The sequence below is a fragment of the Perna viridis genome, chromosome 2, assembly GCF_037379345.1.
Source record: "Perna viridis isolate PV_CMFRI_1.1 ecotype Kerala chromosome 2, ASM3737934v1, whole genome shotgun sequence".
Taxonomy (NCBI): domain Eukaryota; kingdom Metazoa; phylum Mollusca; class Bivalvia; order Mytilida; family Mytilidae; genus Perna; species Perna viridis.
In genome coordinates this window covers 9,334,117-9,360,612 of record NC_142446.1, presented here as the reverse complement: position 1 = coordinate 9,360,612, position 26,496 = coordinate 9,334,117, and the positions used below count along the sequence as shown (strand labels likewise).

At 32.5% G+C, this 26,496-nt stretch overlaps 2 protein-coding genes across 4 annotated transcripts; one reads left to right on the top strand and one right to left on the bottom strand.

Annotated features, from left to right (window-relative positions):
- Positions 1 to 262: 262 nt before the first annotated feature.
- On the bottom strand, positions 263 to 3,765 carry LOC148623561 (protein SPATA45 homolog). 2 transcript variants are annotated; one of them, XM_088565454.1, is made up of 3 exons: positions 3,474 to 3,764; positions 2,216 to 2,239; positions 263 to 463 (listed from the first exon to the last, which is right to left on the bottom strand). In XM_088565454.1, the coding sequence occupies exons 1-2, from the start codon at positions 3,700 to 3,702 to the stop codon at positions 2,223 to 2,225; spliced, it is 246 nt and encodes an 81-aa protein (XP_088421580.1). In that variant the 5' UTR covers positions 3,703 to 3,764; the 3' UTR covers positions 263 to 463; positions 2,216 to 2,222. The 2 variants fall into 2 exon arrangements, with proteins under 2 accessions (XP_088421580.1, XP_088421579.1); XM_088565453.1 differs by lacking the exon at positions 2,216 to 2,239 and having other exon boundaries at positions 3,474 to 3,765.
- A 6,329-nt stretch (positions 3,766 to 10,094) lies between these two features.
- On the top strand, positions 10,095 to 25,123 carry LOC148623560 (failed axon connections homolog). 2 transcript variants are annotated; one of them, XM_088565449.1, is made up of 7 exons: positions 10,112 to 10,254; positions 13,385 to 13,481; positions 16,774 to 16,897; positions 17,255 to 17,451; positions 18,696 to 18,892; positions 19,535 to 19,651; positions 24,512 to 25,123. In XM_088565449.1, exons 2-7 carry the CDS (start codon positions 13,462 to 13,464, stop codon positions 24,613 to 24,615), a joined length of 759 nt encoding a protein of 252 aa, XP_088421575.1. In that variant the 5' UTR covers positions 10,112 to 10,254; positions 13,385 to 13,461; the 3' UTR covers positions 24,616 to 25,123. The 2 variants fall into 2 exon arrangements, with proteins under 2 accessions (XP_088421574.1, XP_088421575.1); XM_088565448.1 differs by lacking the exon at positions 13,385 to 13,481 and having other exon boundaries at positions 10,095 to 10,254.
- The last annotated feature ends 1,373 nt before the right edge of the window (positions 25,124 to 26,496 follow it).

The following is a 26,496-nucleotide window of genomic DNA, read 5'->3' as shown; positions in this document are numbered from 1 at the left end:
TAGACCCTTCACTTCTGGTGACCAGTACTGCACTGCAAGTCTGCTAACCCCACATGCCATTCTGAGGATTGTGAGCTGACATATGTAGAATCATGCTGATATATAGTCCTCTGCAGGTTAAAGTTAAGGTAAAGTCCAGAGAAGCCATTGAATATTGTGAAATTAGCATAGAAGCCTATGGAAAGTGGAATTGGTGGTTTTTAGCCTGTAGGAGCGGTCGTTTTTAAAGAATTTATTGCTTCAAAAAAAAAAAAAAATCACCGAATTTGGAGATTCTTTATTGCACTGTCATATAATAAAGTGTAATACTGAAATGTATATAAGACATTATAAGGTGCACCTTACATGAGCAATTGATTTAAAGTATGTATAATACTGACGTAAGAAATACAATGGTGGTTCTATTTGATAACTTGTCGAATTATCTTCTTCTGTTCCACTTATATCTGGAGGACGCTTCGATCTGAAATAACAGATGAGAATGTTTAATACTGACGCGAGTTACATGTAACGTCGTACACAAAATACGAATTTGTGTAAATAGCGTGTACCAAAGACACGCAATACACATATCAATGAATGCGTGTACATATTTCAGAGAGAAAAAAAAGACAAATGTTACAGATTTTAAATGCTACCTGCTATGTTTAATGCAACACATTGATCATACAATGATTTATATGGCAAGCCAAGGCAGACAAAAATGAGCATTTTCTAATATTAAAAAAATGATTTTTTAATATTACAAATTCATTTTCTAATATTACAAATCAGATTTCTTATTTCACAAAACACTTTTTTAATATTAAAAAAATCATTTTTTTTTTAATATTAAAAATTTAATTGAATTTCTATTATTAAAAAACTATTTTTGAATATTAGAAATTGATCTTCTAATATTAGAAAATCATTTTGTAATATTAAAAAAAATGTAATTGATTTTGCAATATTGCAAAGTGATTTTGTTATATTACAAACTCATTTTCTAATATCACAAACTCACTTTCTAATATTACAAATTAATTTTCCAATATTACAAATTCGATTTGTAATATTACAAATGTGTGATATTTTATAATACTACTAAATCAAGAATTTGTAATATTAGAAAATTATTTTTTTTTAATATTAGAAAATGAATTTATAATATTAGAAAGTAAGTGTTTTCCAATATTAAAAAATATTTTTTTAATATTACAAATTCATTTTCTAAAATTACAAAATAGATTTCCAATATCACAGAACATTTTTTTTATATTAAAAAATAAAATTGAATTTGTAATATTAGAAAATGAATTTGTAATATTAGAAAATCATTTTGTAATATTAAAAAATGTGACTGATTTTGCTATATTGCAAAGTGATTTTCAGTAGTACACTTTATTACATCCTACAAAATGTGTGATATTTTATAATATTATTAAATCAGGAATTTGTAATATTAGAAAATGAATTTTTAATATAACAAAATGAATTTCTAATATTACAAAATGAATTTCTAATATTAAAAAAATCTTTTCTAATATTTAAAAAAATGATTTTGTAATATTAAAAATTCATTTTCTAATATTACATAATATTGATTTTTGCCTACTTCGGCTCGCTATAGATTTATGATTTTATTCATCTTATGTGTTTGTGTGTCTATTTGTTTTTGTTTGTTTGTTTGTTTTTTTTTTTTTTTGGGGGGGGGGTTATATTTACAATCTATAATACAGTATATTGAAACCACTATAACAACACGTTATGTAAGGTATTGTCAAAGCATATTAAGTATAAGTACTAGTGATTAAAACCTTCAGCTATTATAAGGTGATCATTTATTCTCTTGAGATTTTTTTCAAACATACTTTTGAAAATGTACAAAAGGAAATATAATTTTGTCTAATATAATAGTTAGAGAAACATAAATCGTAAAGCATTAGTTTGGTCTTTGCATGACTACATCGAAAACATGTTTTATGACGATGCACAACATTCGGTTAACTGATTCTCATCAGATATTACCACAAAATCCATTAACAAGCTCAAAGCACATGCAGTTATTCTTCATGCATAGTCACTATAAACATACATAGCCAGGAAGGACTAACGTTACAATCTACATTACAATGTGATGGGAAGCGGAGGAAAACTAATTACAAACAAAGCATTACTGTTAACAGCACCTTCTATGGATTAATTAACTAAGTATTGTAGAACTGAGCAGTCTTACCGTGGTATTATAAATTAAGGAAACCTATAAACATCGAAATAACAGCTATAATATTATTGTACTCTAACAGTATAAAATACATTGAAAATATTTTACCTTATGATATATATTGACAATTGATCATAATGATATAGCATCAACAATAACTTCCCATATAGATTTCCTCTGACTCTACAGGCCCTTGTTTCTATCATAGCTACGTGTATATTAATATTTGATAATAACCTGTTGATAGAAGCAAGCGTATGCTGTGGCTGCTACTCTCTCTTTTTGGTGGATATAACCCGACATACCAATAACCAAATAAAAAGTGGGAGGGTTGAAGAGTCAGAGGAAATTCGGGATACATGACATATAATGCGACTGTTTACCAGTTAATGAATTCGCGTGAGGACATTGGGTCACAAGTTCTTTCGTTTGAAAGATTTTTAACATGCAATAATATCTACTAAATTAATCAAAGTTATCTAAATTTTTGAATGTCAAGGACACGGCCTCGGGACTGAATAAAAAAAAACAAACAACTACAAAAATACTCAACCTTAACTGGTTGCAGGAATACATTTTATTCTCTAATCTCATATCAGAACTGCTCAAGCCTATGCCTCCTACTTGGTTGTAAATAATAAGAAGGAGGGCAAAAAGGTTTTATACGGTTGTTGAAACTATTCCGATAGATCTAAGATTGTATTTAAAGTGTTTGCCCCCTCGAGGTGTAATTTTCATGATATTGCACCGATGCCAGTATACACGTCAACAAATCAATTCAATAGTGAGTTCTTTTATCGAACAATATGGTATTCTTATCTAAAAGCTGATTATCTCAAAATTATAATAAAAGACATTTCATGAAATGCCAAAAAAAAAAAAAAAAAATGCAAATGACACTCAAATTTCCATCCTAATCAAAAAATTTTTCAATTAAGCATTGGAACACTCTTTTGTTATATGGTCGCACTGTCTTGCAACAGGTTGTGGCAACATGATGATATTGAATAAATTTTCATTGTAAATTTTGTAATAAAAAATGAGGCGCAATAAACAAAAGAGGGGTCACTTTCAACAACCAGCACATTTAGCAACATCTTGAAGGGGGTTTTAGTGTTCCTACATGAACCATACCTATAAGTATATCTATGCCAGCACCAAACTTGGAGGCAAAATATTGAACATAAGGCAAATTTGAACAATAGTAAGAAAAACCTTTGAAAAAAAAATTGATCGTAAGAAAAAGGACAAGCGATAACACGATTCTTACTTTGGTCTTTGTGATGTCTTCGCTCTCTGTGTGTAGGTGCTTCGACTTCAAAAGTACACCTTGGCTGATATCCTGGTTTGTGAACATCGAATACCGTGCTACCAAACTGGTCTTGATAATGTTTTCTTTCTTTTCGACACCAACTTTGTTCTTTCTTCATTTCTACTGCACACCAAGACTCACGGGCTTCTCCAATGGCCTTTGCATCTGATGGAGAAAGCTTCGACATTGTTGACGATTGGAGGCAATCAAATGTAACCTAACAACAATCAATGACGCCGAGTACGTCCGCGGTTGCCAGGCAGTAAATACATTTATAATGAAAATATTTCGGCAGAGTTTGTGCACTGAATTCAATGAGAAAATTCCTCAAAATGTTATTTATAACAGATAGTTTCAAATATATATTTATATATATATATATATATATATATATCAGTATAGTTGACATCATTTGCAACGAACTACATTGTTAACAATTACTCCGCATATACCAAGAAGAAAAAAAGAGTCGAGTCCGGATAAAATCTGACTGTTCCGCCCATCTCTCAGTATTAGTTGAATCAAGGAGTGTAATTTGTAGTACCTGGTTTAATCATAAAAGAAAGAAAAAACAGTATTGTTTTTTTTAAAGAATAGTTTTATAATTCTAAAATTCGTAAATAATGATAAAAAATTCAACAAGACTCGATCGCTGTAACAGGAAAATTGCCTATGTCAAACCTTTACTATGGCTATATAGGTTATGTAAAAGCATACAGAAATTTGCAAATTCTGTAATATGTGATACACCTAAAAAAGGCTACACATTTTTATTTTTTGTTATTTAGTTGCTTTATATGTTTATATGATGAAATTTATAATTCCCGCTAGAAATGTTAAGAATAACATAGTATATTAAAAAAAAGAAATATTGTTATCAGCTAGCTTAAGATTGTGCTACGCTCGGTAATACCGATATTAAAGGCAATTTATTTCTTGAATTTTGATATGAATTGACTTTTTCCAGAATGAAAAATATATTTGACGATCGGTCATAAAAACACACACGTGTTTTTTTATTTACATGTGACGAATACGGAAATAGAAGGAGGTATCACATTATAAGCTCTTAACGATTTATTTTCATAAAACATATGAACTATGCTAACCAGGGAGTTTATGTGTACTGTAAATTCCTCCTGCTATCACGTTTGCCATAAAGTTTGGTCAACGATTTTCCTTTATCATCGATCTCTAAGTGTAGATCAAGATTTAAGGCTGACTTCACAGTATCTGTGAAAGAGTAATCAAGGGAACCAAGGTTATAGCGGTAATCAAAAGAATGTAATCCAGGGACAAAGACCAGACATGGAAAACAGACACATACAACAAAGAACATAAAGTAACTAAAATAGAACATACAAAGTAACAAAAGTAAATGAGCAACTCGGACTAAAACGGGGAGCATGGACCAGGTGCACCAGTAGGGTAAGCGTCCACTGCTTTTCTAGAAACACCCGTCCAGTTGCTCATAAAAGTCAAGTCCGGGGTAGATGAAAGAGGATAGGAAAACTATGACATGTTGAACAAGTCAGTTTTCATGGCGCAGATGGATACACCGTAACGATCCACGAGTTCATGATGACGACCATAAAACTTCTGTAGTGATGACTTCAATCTTGTAGCTACATAACCCTGTTCCAGAAGCCTACTTGTTAGAATTCTAGCGCGATACAAAAAGTCTGCGTAGTTTCGGCAAGCTCTGGCATAACGTATGAGTTGTGATATGAACACTCCATACGCAGGTGCTGAAGGGATGTTGCCCCAGATGAAAGGAAAGTTGACAATTCTGAATGAAAAATCATCACGTTTGTCGTAAAGTTTGGTAATAGTTTTCCTTTACCAATGATTTCTAAGTGTAGGTCAAGATATGAGGCTGACTTCACAGTGTCTGTAGTATCCTTTATCTCAAGTTCTTTGGGGTAGATGTGATGTATCAAATCCCGTAAAATTAGGATTGTTTAAAGATAATACGTCATCTATATAGCGGAAACTGATATTAAAGGATCTAGCTAAACGATATTCTTTCTTTCGGATCAGAACAGCTATAAAGTCAGCCTCACAAGAGTGAAGGAACAGGTCAGCAAGTAGAAGAGCACAATTTGTTTCCATTGGAATTCCGCCGGAAAAACGCACCCATCACACTGGACAAATATGTTGTCGCACAAAAATTCCAGTATTTTAAAAACATCTGTATATTTGGAAGATGATTTGGAAGTATTTTTTACAACGTATGAGGAATTTCTACCAAGAACTATATATTTGTATCTAAGTGTACCATCTCTAGGAGAAACAACGATGTATAATGTTTTTGAGTCTGGGTTTTAACTAAGTATGGGGAATAGATGTATACAGTGTTGAAAGTTTTAATGCTGTTGTATTTTGATAACAATCTTGAATTAAGGGTCTTCAAAAGATTTTTCTAGTTTTTCAGGATCCATATTGAATTAATACCACTACGGGAGTAACAAGTGTCGTGGTAGGACTGGAGACCCTCTTTGACAGCTTCGAGTATAGAATTTAAAAGTTTGAAAGAGATTTGGTGATACATTTTGCAGATCCAGCTATGTAGCTTTGTTTGTATGGATTCTTGTGAAGTTTAGGAATCCAGTATGTAGACGGTAAATTACAATCTTCGTCTTTGGTAGAGAGACCAAAGAGGATAGCACAGATTTATGGTTTTCCACTATCTCTTCTTTGGAGGGTGTAGTGGCAGTATAGGTCTTATCACTGCTATTATTTTCTACGTTTACCTTTGAAAATAAACATTGGATGTGATACGGTTTGCAGACAAGAAAATGTTGTTTTGGGCTTTGTCTGCTGGTACGATAACATATTTGTCATGTATAGTAGACAAACGTTTTTTGCTACATAGGGGTCTTTGAAAACTGATGTAGTTTTGGCACCCATTGATCTACTTAAAACTTTCAATCCTTTCAAAATTAAAGACCCCACGACCTAAGAAAATAAGGTTTTCAAAATCTCTGTGCTAATTTTGCTAATGGTACGATGATTGTTGAAATTTTTCACAAAATTGACTTGAATAAACAATACTGCAAATCCACATTTTTACATTTTCAGCTTACTGACATCATGAAGGCAAATTACTCAAACATGTAACAATATTCTTACACTTTTGTAGTAAAATATAATATGATTTTAAAGTACACTCTCTCAGCTTTATTTTGACTACTTTTAATAAACATGCACACAGATTATGCTCTTACAATGCATAGATCTAGGTTCAGCGTGTTTTTGGTACTTTTCTGTCACCCAGCTTAGGATGAGTTATGCTTACAAGATGGTGTTGCATTAGATTTGTGGTATCAGAAAAGACATATAAAATGACAATTTAAGTTCACAATGAACAATTCCTACTTGCCTTGACAAAAATTCTTGTTGGTAATGGAACTTCGGGTTTAATGTGACTTGTCTTATCACCTGACCCGGAAGTGGTAAGTGAGACCGTAAGAACATTTTATAATTTTATATGTTTTCCTTTTTTAACATTTTATGAAAGCTTGTGATACTGCGAGACTAATAAGACAAAAACTATGAAAATTAAACATGGGACTACAAAGAAATGGCAGTTTTTATATCATACTGATATTTTCTAACTACTTAAAATGACAATTTTAGCTAATCTGTCACACCTATTTGACAAGGATCTGTAGTAGTTCATAGTATTGATCATTATGAAAAAAAATTCAACAATTAAAATCATGCCCATTTCATCACTGTGTGCTTCTTATGGTGTGCTGTATTGCCATTTGAGTAATTCAAATATCCCGAACATTGACGTTAGGTATTTCAGGAATAACGTCAAATTTTTAGTCAATTTTACTCATACAAATCTTGTTGCTATGTGGATTTTCCCAATATCTTGTACAATGCACCTTTTAAAATATAGCCAGATTTCCAATATCACTACACTGATGAGAAAATAGAAATTATGACCAGGAAAGTCCATTTTCATCAAAATATGCATTTGTCTGAAACACGTCATAATTTAGCTTATGGTCTCACTAACCACATCTAACGTTCCCATTACTTTACATGTTAAAAAAGTAATTTTCAAAGTTTCACTGTCAATTCCCGGGACAAATTACATCTTACTGTCACATACCATTTCGAAGCTTGGAAAATAGATACAGGTTCAGTGTTTTGGTACTATATAACGGGGTGGTCATTTGACCCGGTAGTGGTAAGCGAGACTTTATTTTCCTTGCTGTTATTTAGCTTATTATGTGCTATTTCGTTTTAAGAAGTTATAATTAAACAAAAAGGGCAGAAACGATCAAAGTTGACTGCTTCAAATCAATTTTAAAATTGCATAATTCACTAGTTGAAAATGTGCCGTCATTGCTGTTCATGCACGTGTTGCAGTAAATAAAGCAACATGGGAAAATTAAGCTAAATTGTGGTGAAATAGCTTATTTCATGAGACATTTTTTGTGTAGAAAATGTAGAGAGTATTTAACGAACCCTTTGATATTTAAAAACTAGTCTTCAGTATCATCACAACTCTCTTGGTATAAAAGTGTTGTTCAAAACTTGCGCTCTAAATTTTTTGGATTAAAAAGAAACTACCCCAAATCCTCTCCTTTTGTAAAAAAAAATGAGAACTGTATAGAAGCAATATTTTGTGATCTTTTTGAGACTACATTATTTTATAACTTTAGAATACGCAAAAGGAAAACTGCATCAACTAAGTTGATGTTTTGACAAAATTAAGTGAGTTTATACTTCGGCAGCGGTAGCGACACGTCAAGCGATGCGGCATTGATTGATTGATTGATTATCTTTATTTCCTCCATAGTTGAAGATTAGATATTTCAGAAACAAAATTAGCTTTAATACAGACAAATCTATGTACATTATATACACAATTTATATTGTCATTACAGACATCAAATTAATAAAATACATTTTATGCAGTTAATTTGATATGATAATATACATCATCTAAGTAAGTGGTGAAAAGATCATACGAAAAAGTTAAATACATTTTTGTGACATATCCTGTTAAATGCCACACGAGGCGACTCCATTTATCGGACGATAATGCGTTCATGGCAGTCGTGACTCCATCCAATATTGACACGACCAGGTCACCATCATGCTGATAAAAAAAATATTGGGGATTCGTGGACAGGGAGCATATCAACAATCTTATAAAGCATCTCTGATCGAACATCTAGAAGTAAGTACATCTTATAAAACATCTCTGATCGAACATCTAGAACTAAGTACATAATGTCTAACACTGTCTGTTGAAAAAGACTTGCATAAGGAACACAAGCCTTGTCTGATTGGAGTCGAACCAAATTTGACAAGTGTCATTAATTTTGAATTCATAAGTGGTAAGGAAACGGCAAGTCTTAGAAGCCTATGTTCAGTCAAATTGGCATGAATACGAGTGTATCGCTGCAAATCAGGTCGTTGTTCAACGCTATGCTTCCACTTGTTTTCTTCATAAATGTCTATAGACTGGATGACTATTTTTCTCCAAAGTCATATTTGTACAACAGTTCAACAAACTCATGGAACCGCCTTTGTTTATTACCATTTTTGAAGAAGTTTACTAATAAGAAATATGGTTACAAGGGTGTTATTCCAATGATGGATCCGGAAGTGGAAGGTCCGGGTGTGGACAACATGCTTTTGTTGGAAAATTTTGTAATAAATTGAGGGAAGAAAACAACACGTTTCCTACTTCAAATGCTTATGAAGAAAATAACTATTTGTACTGTTAAGTGTGCATAATATGTATAACAATATTTTGCAATGCAATTTATGTCATGTAGTAAAGAAGGAGTTTTAAGTCTTTTTATTTGAATGTGCTTGATCCGATTGCCGCTTTTGTATTGACAATAGTTGCACACCAAATTAAATAAATGGTTTATGATTTTAAAAATTCTTAATCGTCTCCTTCACGATCCTTGTAGGTATTAAAATAAACACACAAAAAACATGATATAAGATACACCATCTTGAATTCTATTTGTCAATAAAAATGTTAATCTTTAATTGCCCTGCAAAATTGAAGAAAATTGCAGAAATCCTAATAAAATGTCTTCACTTCTAACAAACTGTTTATCAAAATCAATGAAACCTTTTCCAAATCCTTTCTAAATGGTGACCATTTTGAGAGTCATCCTTGTTTTTGTACAAGTAAAAGTTGCAGTTTCAGGGCCGGAACCAGACACTTTGAAAAGGACGGATGCCAGCCGAAATTCCTTGGAAAGTACGAGGTGCTAGGATTTTTTGTCAATTTTTCACATGAAAATAACAAATTTCCAATAAAAAGGGGTCTGTCAATCCCCTGCACGTTCATTTCTCTCACTTGACAGTGTGACGGGGTGTACATAGGCGGATCCAATTCGGGGGGGGGGCGCGGCCCGCACCCTGAATAATTTGAAAATTTATTAAAATAACGTACATATGTGTGTATATTGCTTTGCAGGCATAAAAAGGTGTTTAACGAACAATTTTGGGCCCCGGGCCCCCTTAGGTGATTCCTTGGGTCCGCCACTGGTGTACTAGGTCTGTTCATAGTGGTTCAATAGGTAGGACGTTTGATTCATGGTTCATTAAATAGGACATCAACTTCGTCGCGGTGGTAGTATACTATGGACACAAATGTTTTGTTACATTGGTCTACAGCTATCGGTGGCACAATAGTAGCATCTGTTGCTGTTTTTATAGCATGGAAGAAGATCAAAACCAGTTCTCCAAGGTAAATTGTTTCATTATATAAGATAAGATAAGAGGTCTGACTTTGCCCCATAGGCTTATCTTAAATTTTCATGATTTTTTAAGAAATAGACAAGGAGTTTCAATCTAACTTATGACAATGTTTTTCCATTAAGGAAATGTCAAAAATAATTTTTAGGTCCATTTTAGAAAAAAGGCACGAACTTTGGTACACCAGGAGAGGTCGAAATAAAAATAGACTTTTTCTACTTTCACTTTTATCTTGAGTTCATAAATAGACCCTTTTTCTAAAGCATTATTTTTCATGAAAATACGGTTTTCCTAAAAAAAAAAAGTTTTTTGTATTATATCTTGATATTTACCCTGTACTTTTGATGGAAAATGGTAGTCATTTGCCAAGAAACAAAAACAGGAAAAGGCAAAAAGAATGTGCACTATATATTTTAGCCTCAATGTTTTAACCCACTCAGGAATATGTAATACAAGACTGATACCTATTACTAATAGAAACTTTTAGATATCTTCAAATGTTGTTATTTTTCTTTAACTGTGTTAAATTTTCAACTTAAAGACAGAATACATGTATCTCTGTCCTCCTGCTTTCCTGTGAATTTTTGTTTCAATTTTCACATAGGTACCCTATAACAGTATTAAGTCAAATGTCTCAATGTTTCCAAAAAAAAAGACAAGTTTTGATTAAAAAAATAATTTAGTAACCTTTTAAAACATGGAAGGTGGCCTGTATTGATAAGACAAATGCTTTAACTATTCTATGAATACCAAATTGTTTCAAAATCTCAATTTTTTTGCCCTTATTCACAAAAAGTCAAGTTCGGACTCTCCTTTTTTAGCATAAACACAAGGGAGCCTCTTGATAATCTAAAATCTGCTTACTGCTACAGCCAATTGCACGAAGTTGAAGTTCTTGTTTACACAAAGATAACATAGAGTCAAAATGTTGTATATTTATCATTATTTTAATGAAAAAGACATCTTAGTTCCCAAAAATGCTAATTTTCAGTCAAATTTGGTACCCTGGGCATGTATAAATGTACTCGGTAGTTGTGAAAGGAGAAATATCTCACAGACACAGAGATATTTTGCAAGAACAGCAACTAACATACACAAAAAACATGAAAGTTTCTACTTACTTCAAACACTATTGAAGAAAATTCATTTTTTATAAGTCATTACCACTAAATGTTTATAAGCCACATTAGAATTTGAGTGGAAGTACCATTAGAAATGGTCATTTATGAGATAAAAAATCTTTTATTGGTCAGTTTTCACTTTTAATCAATCAAATGGCTGTAGTACAGCACTTCTTGAGCAGTTAAAGTAGAATAACAGTGAAAATGCAAAAAAAAAAAACACATTTCAGTTTTTATATGTCGTGTGTAAGAAGTGCGATTCGACCATTTTCAAGTCTCTACTCCAAGTATTAAAAATGTCAAAAAATCAAAACTGTTTATGATTCAACAATTTAAGTCACCCTATTTTTTTTCTTATATAGTTGTCTTGAGAAAACTTTTAATAATAACAATTGCAATCCATTGGTCATCTTTTGATCTATAAAAACATTGGTAATTTCCAAATTTAGTAAAAATATGCGGTAAAAGTAAAAAATGAGGCCTTGCATTACTTTATTTCATTGAAAGTTGCTCCATTTAGTATAAAATATGATATATTTTTGTTTGGAAGCTTCTAGGATATTTGAAACTCACTTAATAAAAATCTCACTTTCAACTGTAACTGTGGTTAACTGTATTCTTTGCCCCATAGGCTTCTATAGTATACCTTAAATTTTCATGATTTTTTAAGAAGTAGACAAGGAGTTTCAGTCTAAATTCTGACAATGTTTTTCCATAAAGGAAATGTCAAAAATAATTTTTAGAACCATTTTAGAAAAAAAGGCACGAACTTTGGTACACCAGGAGAGGTCGAAATAAAAATAGACTTTTTCTACTTTCACTTTTATTTTGAGTTCATAAAATAGACCCTTTTTCTGAAGCATTATTTTTCATGAAAATACTGTTTTTTCTCAAAAAAAGTTTTTTATGTCATATCTTGATATTTACCCAGTACTTTTGATGAAAAATGGTAGTCATTTGCCAAGAAAAAAAAACAAACAGGAAAAGGCAAAAAGATTGCTCACTGTATTTTTTAGCCTCCATTTTTGCGTACATTTGCTCAGGAATATGTAATACAAGACTGATACCAAGATAGTCATATTCATCAATCATGGACCCTCGCGGGTAGAAAAAAAAATGAATGCAATGATTACAATGATTTTCAGAAAAAAAATGTGCAAATATACAATGATTATAAATCAGTCTATGCTAAAACAGTTAACTGCATGACTTGTCTGTAATACGAAACTGAGATTTTAGTCAAACCAGCATGGGAGTAATATACGTAGCTTAGTTAAAGAGTTGCACATGTCCAAATAATTATGTCTTCTTGGGAAGCTAATAGTCATGTTCGAGAACGCTTGAGAAAAAAAATACGCGTAGCTATATTATGAAACTTCATTTAGTTGTTTAAACATTTTTTATTGATGATAAATATTTACCATTTCATTTAGTCGTGTCTTCTCACTTAGCCAACATTTTGTATTTCAGGTACCTACAGGTAATTAAATTCATGTAGGCTAGGTGAGACTTTGCAATTGTTTTCACTGCAATTATTTAATTGATTGGGGCCTCTTCCATGGGGACTATAATAATTATTCAAGGTAAATGTGTCAATTTGTTGAGGTTTTTTTTATAATATGCAGGGGTTTGATAGAAAAAAGTAATAAATATATATATATTTATATTTTTTTATTTCAGAAATAATAATTGATCAAATCACAATTTCAAGCAATAACACATAACAACATATTTTTATATTAAAGCAATGGTATTTTTTTTTATAATCAGCACTATATTCATATAAAAAAAATTGTCTGCATGTTATTACATTTAATTTATTACATTTAAAAAATATGTTCATACAGGAGCACTACAAGTACAATGTGAAATTGTTTATTCAGTCTAAGTGAACCAAGTGAGAAGCACTATCTGCAAATTCCATTAATGTTATTTCTCCACGTTGAAATCTTTCTTTGAGAATTTGAAGTCGGTGTTCCATTTGTCTGTATTTTCTTTTAGAGGCACGCTGCTTACCACCTGATCTGATCTGAATAATCTTCGCCTCATTTGATGCCTGTATGCTGTGAAACAATTTGATGGCTAGGAAAATATTGGGGTGTGCATGATGACAAAGTTTGTTGACTTTACTGTGCCAGCCCTCAACATTGTTGGTAGTTCTTGGACCATTATTGTCGACCCACTTTTCGGTAATATAGTCTGTGAACTGTGTCACAGCATCACTGTTGTCGGTATTGTCTTCCAAAGCTTGGAACCACACATCCTCAACTTGTGGAATAGGAACTAAGGGTAACACAGCTGCACGTCGGACTAGTTGCTTTATATTGTCATTTTCTTTGTATTGTACAGCTAACCCACAGTTCTGAGTTTTCCGCCAAACACATTGCGCATAGTGAAAGAAACATCCTTTCAAACTCACATTGGGAAATACTGTTGTAATGGCATTTCTAGAGGCGGTCTCAAAGTCCATAAGTACGCATTCCGGTGCAAAATTCAAATTCCTGACTACAAACACTAACATTCGCTGATGTTGGTTGTTAATGTTGTCTATTAGAAGAAAGCGATCACCGGCTGGTGTGTTTTTGAAGTTTTCATCGAGGTCTATATCAGCCTGAGTTTTTGGTAGCTTTGGTAGCACCTTAGAACGGCTTCTGTAGAGTGCAGCTTTGCAACTTTCAAACGTCGGAATTTTCTGTATCATCTCATTGACATCATCGTCAAACTCATTATTACGAAGACTACCAAGCTCCTCATCAAAAATGGAAGGTATTGGTGACACCTCTTCCCTGCAACGCTTTTTTACTTTATTAATAAAGGCTGCTGCTGCTAAACCAATGTTATCTGATTCATGGTTGTGGTTGTTGTTTATGGTAACAGGAACATTGTCAGAGTAGCAGGACATTGACGTAATGATATCAATTAATAATAATTATTCTCAATTAAGAATAGCAGTCATTTCATTTTATTAAATTTTATTTACAGAATTTAAAAATTAAACTTATATTTTTTTATTTTTATATTTGAAATATATATATTTATATATATATATATTTTTTAAAGATAATTAAAAAATGTTTTGTGTTATTTTATAAATACTTTTAAAAATATATCATTAATATTTTTTTTTTATTTTACCCAACATAAATGTAGCCCTTTGGGTGGCCTCAATAAAACAGTTATAAAAACAATATTTCTAAATGTTATTTTAACACCCCAATTACCTATGTTGGCCAGATGAGACTATCAATTTTCAAAATGTTGGCTAAGTGAGAATGAACCCATTTAGTTAAACATATTTTATTGATGACAAATATTTACCCTTTCAAACAACATTTGGTAGAAAAAGTAAATAACATCTTCAGGTATTTGGACGATTTCAATATTAATACCGAAGACGTATATCCTGCAGAACTTTCTTTGAATAAAGTAAATATTGCTAAAAAAGAATGTTCATTTCTTGATCTTAGTGTTCATATCAATAATGGTAAACTTAAATACTAAAATTTACGATAAATGGGTGATTTTTCATTCCCTGTTAACTATCAGTTTTCCCTTGTCACCATCATACGGTGTGTACATGTATTCCAATTAGTTCGAATCCCTCGTATTTGTAACAAAGTTTCGGATTTTAAAGGAAGAAATCTTCATTTAACCGAGAAATTACTAAATCAACATTTTCGATATCATAAGCTCTTAAAAACAGTCAAAAAAATTTTCAACCGATACAAGGAACTCTTTCTTTAAAAACAGACGTACATGTACTTGTAAACGGTTAACACGTGCGGGTTTCTCCCACCCTTTATTTTATGGCAATATTCTTCACAAAACACGGGAAGCTCAATACTCACCCATAAGTTGACTAAACGATTGAATATGCTAATTCGTAAGGGATATAGTTATGATATTGTTGTCAAATCATTAAGGATAGCATTCTTTTTTGGTATTAGCATTGATTCGCTCATTGGGTCTTCTCATAGAAATTAACACACAATATTTAAAATCAGTATTTGGCATGACTTGGGTTGTGTCCTTTTTGTATAACTTACGATGTACCGTGGTTCTCAACCCCATATGGGAAGAATTGGGATTGATTTTATATAAATTTTGTATAAATGTTTGAAGGCACAACATTTTGTAGGTTTAAACTGGTCTTGAGCTGGTATGTCAGTTAATTGCTAATAGTCCTTTTTGTGCATTTATGTGACTTATAATCAGTTTCATTATTTATGTTTTAACAAGGAACTCAGCCCTTTTTGAACTGGTTTTTAGGTATGTTTAATTGTGTAATATTTTTTTTTTCACAGGGGCCATGTTTAAAAAGAGGAGGGGCGCCTGTCCCAAATGAGGAATTTCTGGCATCTGTATGTCTTGTTTCCTTTTCTTTTTCAGTTACTTTTATGTTGCTCGCGTATATAGGGGCAACTGTTTCGCTGTACCTGTATATAATGTTGTTTTGGGATCAGCTGCAGTCTTTCTAGTGGTGTAAGGATTTCCTCGTTGTTCATTGAAGACTTGTAGGTGACCTTGAGTTGAAATTTTTCATCCCGGTCTACTTGTTGTCTCTTTGACATATTCACCATATCCATTCTTCTAGAAAAGCAGAGGACGCTTACCCTACCGGTGCACCTGGTCCACATACTCGTTTATTTTATGGAGTCAGAGCTGCTCTTTTACTTATGTTACTTTGTATGTATTGTTTTGGTTATTTTATGTTCTTTGTTGTGTGTGTGTGCGTGTGTTTTCCATGTCTGGTCTTTGTTCCTGGATTACATCCTTTTTATTTCCGCTAGAATTTTGGTTCCCTTGATTACTCTTTATATGAACAAATGACATACAAAGTATTCGGAAAACAAGCTTTTGTAAACTTATAAATATTTAACCCCTCTCTCTAATTAATATAACTACTTTACAAATATAAACATGCTGTATCAATTAAGTAATATATATGGAGTTGTTAAATGTAAAATAACTCGGAAAAATACTAAAAGTCAGATAGAGGATGAAATGCAAGATTAAAGTGCAGTAACATAATCTCTATGACTTCTGATGATGAGCTTTTGAACTTTATGAAATATATTAGAATTTTGCTCTGATATATTCAAAAAAGTTAATTTGGCGTACCTAAAACGCTTCCAGACCCATGTGGGATCTTTTAGTAGGCCTGAACACCAACACATAACAATCCAGTCGCTAGTATGACATTACCCTGACCGAGTTCTTCGTTTAGGTGTGCCGAAGGCTGAACACCGAACCAACGATATTAAGTCTATAACTAAAAGTACTAGGGGCGACCGTTGGAAATTAACGAGGGCAGTTAAGATCGCTAATATCCTCAAGAGCGAATTTATCATACAATGTAATTGAAATGACAATTATATATTTTTTTTCAGAAAAGATTATCCTCCAGATACCGTTATATTGCATCAACTTGGGAGGGGACCATATGCACCAAGTCTGACACCTTTTGCTGTCAAACTGGAAACATATTTGAGAATGGCTAAAATTCCTTACATGGTAGGAGCTAAGCATATAGTCGTTTTGTGTTGCCAGGTTAAGTACATGAGGAGAGAGAAACAATTGAAGGTTACATTCAGACAGAAAATTGAAATACTTCAGAATACATGTACATTGTAGCTACTAGAAATATAAAAACAAAACAAAAACAAAACACACAAAAACCCCAAAAAACAAAACACGAAACCAAAAATAAATGCAAGTGCTTACTCGTAACACCAATCTTTAAAAAAAAAGTCTCTCTTGTGACCCCCCTAAAAGACAAAACAAAACGAAACAAAAACGAAAACCCAAATATAGAAAAATATATTGGTTTCTCTATGAAAATCAATCACTTGTTTTGTTGTTTATTTGTAGAATGATCACAACAGAATAGCAAGCAAGAAGGACAAGTTTCCTTGGATAGAGTACAACGGGCAATGTATTGCAGATAGTCAATTTTGTATTGAGTATTTAAACAAGAAATTGGGAATTAATCTGAACAAAACTTTTACAGCAAAAGATATAGCAATTGCCAGAGCTTTCCAAAAAATGCTGGAAGAAAATTCATACTGGTAAGGAATTTGATTTACGAGTTTTTATTTATTCCCAATGAAGGCTGTTTATTCATTATCCATATAGTGATGGTTATTTTCAGTGACCTTCATTAATAAATGACCTCACAATTTTTTCCCCTTTTTAAGGATTCATTCAATAAAGATTTCCTCAGAAAAGATCCATACAAACAGTGCTGCATAGCTGGATCAGCAAAACATACCACCAAACCTCTTTCAAAACTTTTAAATTCTATACTCACAGCTGTCAAAGAGGGTCTACAGTCCTACCACGACACCGCAGTGGTATTAATTCAATATGGATCCTGAAAAATTCGAAAGATCTACTGGAAACCCTCATTTCAAGATAATTATCAAAATACAATAGCATTAAAACCTATGATTTTTCAACACTGTATACTTTTATTCCCAATACTCAGTTAAAATCCCGACTCAAACACATTATACATCATGGTTACTCCAAAAAGACGGTACAGCTAGATACAGATATGTAGTTCTAGGTAGAGACTCTTCATACTTTGTATAAAAAAACAATGCCAAGTCATCTTCCAAATATACACAAGAAAAAGTTTTCAAAATGCTGGAATTTTTTATCGACAACCAAGAACTACAAGGTCCAGTACAAATGTCGTTAAAATCTGGTAATATGGGGCACCACCTGATTAAAAAAAATCTACTTCATCTTTTTGTTGCAGTCTTAACTTCACGACCGTTTCTGCTCCAACTACTGGAGTTAAATACGATGTTGCAAATTTGTATACTTCATCATTAAGACTCGGCTTACCGCCTATTTCAAACCTCATGCCAGTAATATTCTGGCAATAATTACATGTACGTCTATGTTATTTGAAGACCCCCCCCCCAAAAAAAAGCAATCTGAAACAAGTATCAAAAACAATGATGTTCAACAAAGAATTATAGTTACACGTTGAAATTTAAATTGCGAAATATCATGCATATTTCAAAGACATGCAAAACACAGGAATTTGAAGGAAAAAAATGTCAAGTTCGTAGTTTTAAGTTCAAATGAGGTGTTGTGCAATCCAACGTCTTGTGAAATATATTCTAATTGAGTTGATATCGTCTCTTGCGTTTTTAATATAGTCAAATGATACCAATAAATTAAATCAAGTTTCTGAAAAAAAAAACACCGTAACTTTTACTACACAATACAGTTAATTAGTCTCGGTTCGGACATTTCAGTATTGACTGTTTTTCATTAATATATATGGCTTTCTTTGAAGGGTTTTGGTGTTAGACAGATGGGTTTATGATAAAGAAGTGAAAGTACTGAGCTTTTTCAGTGTGCCCCGCTTCCTTCGTTACATGGTTACTAGAAAATGTCAGAAGATGGCGCATGCACAGGGAATGGGAAGACACAGTCCTGAGGAAGTTTATCACATACTAGACTTGGACTTGAAGGCATTGTCTGATTTCTTGGGTATTATAGCAGTTATAATCAGAATTTTAAGACATTGTTGTAACTATTAGTTTAGCAGATCAAACATACATATTTGATGTTCTTAACAACTATGTGGAGTACTTCAGTAGTACTTCATAAGAATAACATGTACCTGGGTTGTCATGTGTCTGCTTGGCTTATAGTCTGTCATCTGTCAATTTGTCACACTGTCGTACATGCATCTTTTTTGTGTGATCTGAAAATTCTTTAACTTGGAATGACTGAAATTTCATACACAATTTTCATTTGAAAAATGTTTTTTGTCTTATAAAGAAAATAGTTTTTAAACGAAATTATCAGAATATGGTTTGCCTTTTAAACGAGGTCATTCCTAAATATGTAACACAAATTTTTCAGGTTAACTGTTGCAGCTGTTGAAGTAAGATGAATAAATCTGTTGAAATAAATAGTGTTTAAATCCTTTATTTCTTTACCGTCCTCGGTGGTATAGTGATCGTCTCGAGTACTTGATATTATGGGTTTGACCCACGCTGAGTCACATCAGACTTTAGAATAGTTAGTCAATGCTATTTATTGTTTGTTTATTGACTTCAAATGTTCACAAAACCATTGGTAATATAAAACAAACCATAAAAATGAAATCGGTGTGATCTGTTTCAGGCAGTAGGAAGTTCTTACTGGGAGACAGTCCATGCTTGGAGGATTGTAGCGTGTTTGGAATGCTCTCACAACCCTACTGGCAAACATTTGGTAGTCGAGTTGAACAGATAATCAAAAGTAAGATGTCTAATATATATTGTAGCGCTAGACGATGGTTAAAGAAACTGGGAGATGGTATTGCACAAGTTTCGTTTCTCAACAACTTCAAACAATATTTAACCAATGTAGATGCCAATTGTATAGCATGAAAGTGCTCAAAATAGATAATTGCTTGTCTTGTTACCAAATCGAAGGTCTTGCTGGGGCCTGTGTTATCTTGGACATTTATATGACTTATTATAACCAAAATCAATCATTAACCCTTTTTGTGGAAATGACTTCTACTGAGCTTAAATTTATGGCTGATTCTAGATTTCAAGTGATCAAGAATATAAGGTTTCAATATTTTATTGTAATATAAATAACAAGAAAATTAGTGTCTATAATTATATAGATCTCTCCAGATGCAAATATATCCAAATTATATCAATAGGACAAACCAACAAAAGTATTGGAGTAGTTACCAATTGTGTCGTCTGTACAAAAATGGGAAGGTATATCTGAGGCATTACGCCAAATATCCCTACAATGAAAATATGAAAGAGAGTATTATATACTCTTAAAATGAAGTGTTGTGAGGTAATAATGTTCACGTTAGCTCTGAATGACATTATGAATAGAAATATGAAAATATTTTGTGCTAGCTGACAAGTGTATCAAGGTCTGTAAAATTCCCAACGATGTTAGAACTGTCAAATTTGCGATGCAAATTTTTTTGGTCGCTCCCTCCGCGGGACTCAAACTCGTACCGCTGTGACATCTATGGCAACACCGCCTGCACTAAGTCCAGCGTCCTAGACCACTCGGCCAGCTAGGCTATATAGAAATGTAGCTTTCGCTGTCCGGGTCATTCCTCCTCGTAGGATTAATCTAGGGCTGTAACTTAGTACACGATGTATGGTAGTACGGGACAGTTCATTTAGATGTTATATATAGATAGATAGATAGATAGATAGATAGATAGATCTCAGAATGTGACGATGTGACGACTCCATTCGCTACACTGCTCCATCGGATCAAATTGATACAGGGAAGATAACGTGAGCTTTTAGAAGGGTCTGAAAAAGTCGATGTTAGAACTGTCAAATTTGCGATGCAAATTTTTGGCGTTCCCTCCGCGGCACTCGAACTCGTACCGCTGTGATATCTAGCTATGGCAACACCGCCTGCACAAAGTCCAGCGCCCTAGACCACTTGGCCAGTAAGCTATATAAAAATATAGCTATCGTTGGCCGGGTCATTCCTCCTCGTAGGATTAATCTAGGGTTGTAACTTAGTATACGATGTATGGTAGTACGGGACAGTTCATCTAGGTGTTATTATATAGGATGGAGGATAAAATTAATGATGCATGTCACAAGAAATCAATATTATACAAACGTCTCAGAATGTGACGACTCTATTTGGAAGAGTTGGAAAGAGTCAAGGATACTGAGATATGATGAATACAGGAAATATGATGTCTTTATCACACATGTATAAGTTAATCCTTTTTTTACAACAAAAAAGTTACTAATGAACTCAAATCCCATGAGTACCACTTTTTATGATGAATCAATATTGCACTTGAAGTTGAGTGATTATACCTGTTTGCTTTCAAAAATATTACGAAAAATAAGTAACTCTTTCACACACATGTATGTCCATTTAATCTTTAACTTTATATATCTGTAAACCTAATTACACCCTCTGAAATTGGAAGACGGTTGTATTTATTACTCCAGAAAATAACAAGGTTTTCGTAGATATATGTCCATTCATTATGCCTTTATGGGGAGCTTTTCAAATGCAGTTGTTTTGTATATATAGAAAAATGCTAGAAGGCATACTCAGTATTTGTCATGACATTGTGTTATTTTCTGGAATAATAAATATTCATATCACAACTCATAGGTTATGCCAGAGCTTGCCGAAACTACGCAGTCTTTTTGTATCGCGATAGAACTCTAACAAATACACTTCTGGAACAGGGTTATTTTGCTACAAGACTGAAGTCATCAGAAGTTTTATGGTCGTCATCTTGAACTCGTGGATCATTATGGTGTTTCCATCTGCACCATGGAAACTGATTTATTCAACGGGTCATAGTTTTCCTTTCCTCGTTTGTCTACCCCGGACTTTACTTTTTATGAGCAACTCGGCGGGTGTTTCTAGAAAAGCAGAGGACACTTACCCTACCTGTGCACCTGGTCCATGCTCCCAGTTTTTAGCTGAGTCCGAGTTGCTCATTTGATTTTGTTACTTTGTATGTATGATTTCAGTTACTTTATGTTCTTTGTTGTGTATATTTGTTTTCCATGTCTGGTGTTTGTCCCTGGATTACATTCTTTTGATTACCGCTATAACCTTGGTTCCCTTGATTACTCTTACAATGTCCACATCAAAGGGGAGACATTTGTAATATTGTAATACGCTATGATCTTATCATTACGTAATGAAAAATATGACATCGTCTGCAGCACAAACTGCTCTTTCCAAAAAAGTTTGTTTTATCAAAATACGCCAGAAAGAACTTAGATGTATTGGTGAAATGGGAAGCAAGCATTTCTTAATGTTACCCGTCCACATATGAAATGGACGTTCTTGTGATCGAATAGTGCTTTCCCTCCAGAATTAATGGCATCTTTCAAAGATTTATGATTATTATCCTACAACAACAACTATTTTCGAACATTTAAATATCTATATTGCCTTTGATAACTCCACATTCTAATAGCAACATTTAAGTTATCATAACCAGCCCCGGTTCAGTCGAATGTGACACTTACAACGTATGCAACGTCACAGTGGTCAATACTGGTCAATTGAAATTTTGGCGAACAATATTTCTGTCAATATTCATATTTTTTGGCCTACCTTAAAACAGTTAATAAATTACAAATTCCAACTATATTTCAATATTCTAAAATATTATTCTTAACATATGTCTATGATATATAATAATTAAGAAGAATATACATCTATTTAAAAAAAAATACAATCTGAAATAAAACATAACTAAATAATAAACCTTATTTCGTGAACACATTTTACTTTTCATAAGTGATTACATGTATATCAGGTAATATAAGTTAGAGTAAAACATTTTATTTTTCATGAGTGATTACATGTATATCAGGTAATATAAGTTAGAGTAGAACATTTTACTTTTCACCTGGCTGACAGGTGTTCAATTAACATTCCCACACAACCAGAAAGATTAAAAAGTGGCTTAAAGTGATGAGTCTAAAACAATAAATCATTTGTAAGTTATTTCATGTACCAGACAAAATTCTTCTGGACACAGAAAATGGAAAATTTGCTAAGGACTTTGCTTTAGGGCTCCTACCATGCATAATTTTAGCTACCTGGTGATTTTTAATGATGTCTGGAGTTTGGATCCCCATTTCAAAGTCTCTGGATCAATCCCTGAATGTTGATTAATATATGGGGCGAATAATGTCACATTGTAAAGTAGTAAACAAATTAGATATAACTATATTTAATACAAATATCATAATTTCAAGTACACTGTATAAATCTTCAATTAAAATACTATACTTCATATGTCCGTAACCATAGTTATAATTGAGTACATGCACATGTCACATGTATTTTTGTAGTTTTCAGTGCAACTTCCCTGTAAAATGTAAATTCCAAATTTTGCAAGGAAGTATGCCTACTGCTCTGCACTGGCCATGTTTACAGTAGACCAATCGCTAGTTTTTAAAATTGTAAAAGTATATGCACAAATATTGTATACCTTCAACACTTACTTGTATGAATGTCCCTAAAAATCAGCATTTATCAAAGGTCCACTTCTGGGCGCTTTGATATCCATCACATTTTCTATGCATTTTCATCGATATAGAATTTCTAACCTAACTGACTGTCTTTTTTTGTGTCATGGAAATCCTGAATCTTACTTTATGATCTGCATTCTAAATGAATGTGTCTGGTATATTTTATGTAGACAATGTACTAAAAAAGAACCATATTGATAATCAGTTATATACATTGTAGGATATGGATTTAATACACATGTACATGTATCTTCTTCCTATTATTTCATTTTGTTTTAACTTGTATATTCATATTGAATAAGATGTTTTATCCCTCCTCGTCAACTTGTACAAATAATAATGTTTTGATGTAGTTTGTTCCTCTGCATACCTTCTTACCTACATCGGTTATCAGAATACTTAAAGTATAAGCCAGTAGGGTGCAGGGGGTGGCACATCCCCATTATCTTGGAAAATTTATAATTTTCATGTGTAAAATTGGCAAAAAATAGTAAATAATGTCTTAGTATCCCCCTTTTTAAGACCTTTGGCTGGCACCCCTGCTTTTCAAGGTATCTGGATCTGCCCACGCATGTCTTAACCAAGCAACTAACTTTTAAGTCCATTCAAATCACTGATCAGCCACAATGATAGGGATTACAAATTTGAGAATGGGTCAATTTCAGATACAATCAAAATGTCAAAAAAAATCATATTTAAAAGATATATCTGAAAAAAAATAAGGCAGGAATGGCATAAACAGGTCCAAATTAGGACCCTTTATGCTCGAAAAGTCTGGTGGCTATATAGAAATAATTTATTTCAAGTTGCACCACTGAATGTGATGAATATGCCATGTCACATGGCCTCCTTTTATTTTTTCAATTAAATCCTACATGTACATGTACATTTGTTTACTATTTGATTTACTTCTATGCATGTAGCAATAACTACCTACAATATTTACCCTGAATTAATCAACTCAGTCCATTTTCATTGGTTACAGATATTATCGAAATTAACTTCATCTTCTAAATTTTTGGGACAGATAACTCGGGAGGTACATTCCTAGTTTGATACTATTTATGGAGAAATTATATTTTTCATTTTTTTGTAGAGTATAAAAATCTTTGTGATTACTGCGAACGGATGAAGGAGACATTCTGGCCTGACTGGGATGAATGTAATACCAAAGGAGGCACTGTGGAGGCTACCAAATAAAGTCTGTGTGGGCTTTGACTGTATAATTGGTGGTCTTATCGGAAGAACAGTTTGATCAGGATAAGGATATTTGGTTTATTCTGGCTATTCCAACATTCTAAAATTTATAGGTACAAATTATAAAGTCCATGTAGGAATAGCCAGAATGGTTGTATAAACAAGGGATTAAATTTGTGTATACTGTAAAAACAAAACTTTAATTGGAATTCTAAATGTGTTGGAATTACTTGTCCCATTTTTGCTGTATGTATGAAATTTTATTTTGGATCTGTAAAGTTTCATGTGAAAATTCTTATGAATTTTAGACTTGCAAGTGTTTAGGTGTCATTTAAAGTTTTCTTTTTTAACAAATAAAAAATAAGATCTTTTTTTTCAAAATTTTATTAAATAATCAATATTCATGATAACAATAAGTCATTGATAATATACACTTTATAAGTGCATAATATTCAAGCACTGATTGCATTGTAGATAAATGAAAAAGCAGTAAATAAAGTTTAAGTACTCATGATTTGTTTATGATTTGTTTAAAAGAATCATACCATGAATAGATAAATAAAATATACGAAGCACAACAGTTCAAGCACCAATCAAAAGTTCACAAATCTACTCTAGATGCAAAAGATGAGAAGCAGCGTCAGCAAACTGGACTGGTGTGAGTTCCTGGTTCTGTAGACGAGTCTTTAGTGTTGTCAGTCTGGAGTCGATCTCTCGGTATTTGCGTTTTCTTGGGACACGTTTACCACCGGTTTGGTACTGAAGCAAGGTGCAGGCATGGATGGCTTCTTCGTGCTTTAGTAGTTTCACCATGTTGAAGATGTTAGGATGCGGAGCTTTCACCAGTTTCTTTAGTTTCCCGTGCCAGCCCTCAAGGTGGTTGGCATCCTTGGTGCCTCTGGTCTATTATCATTAATAATTGATTATGAATTAATTAATATTATCAGAAGTTTCATAAACATGTATCAATAATTTCCGAAGCTTGTATTTGAATATAATTGAATCAATCTCATATATTGCTTACAAATGAATGTATAAATATTTTCAGAATCTGTTTTAAATGTATATATATATTAAAAAAAAATTATAAACTGTTAAAATTTTAAAATTTGTTTATTAATTAACTGAATTTAATTTTCAATCTCTTATCTTTTTTCCAGTATTTCAGCATTTTAAGTCTATCTTTTATTTATTTATTACATGAAAAAAAGTTATAAATTTGGCAAAAATAGCTCCACATTTCTCTGAAACACATTATAATTTTGCTAATAAAATGTTTAAATCCAATGTTGAATCCCAAATTTACCTGTTAAATTAATTAGGCAATAATTACTAAAACAACAAAACCTACTAAAACAACATCAATTGTTCTCTGCATGTAGGAATATCCAGAATATATATTTTTAAAATAGCCAGAAGACACTGGATATTCCTCGAATGCCAACATCCTTTGATCTACCGACAATTTACCTGTAAAAAAATTGTTGGCGTTCAAGGAATAGGTGTCAGTGGTTATCACAACAAAAGTGCATGCTTATCAAAACATTCATACTAATTAACAGACACGTGAATTACAGGTGACTTATTTCAGTTCATATTTCAGGTAGTTATTCCAGTTGTTAAAATCTCTCTCTCTTTTTTTTTTTGGCTGTTTCTACTGAAGCATTTCTTCACAAAAGTACATGTATAGTACAATAGACTTATTTATTATTTCTATAGTCCAATAACTTGAAGATATTTCAAGCTATCATTCTGATTTATGTAGGAATGCTAGTACTAGAATAGTTTTTTGTACAGTTTAATAAAATATTTGTAATAGAAGATCCGTTTTTGCTGTAAGTGGTTTATATATTATTTTATTTTGTTCAGTAGTTCCGAATAGTT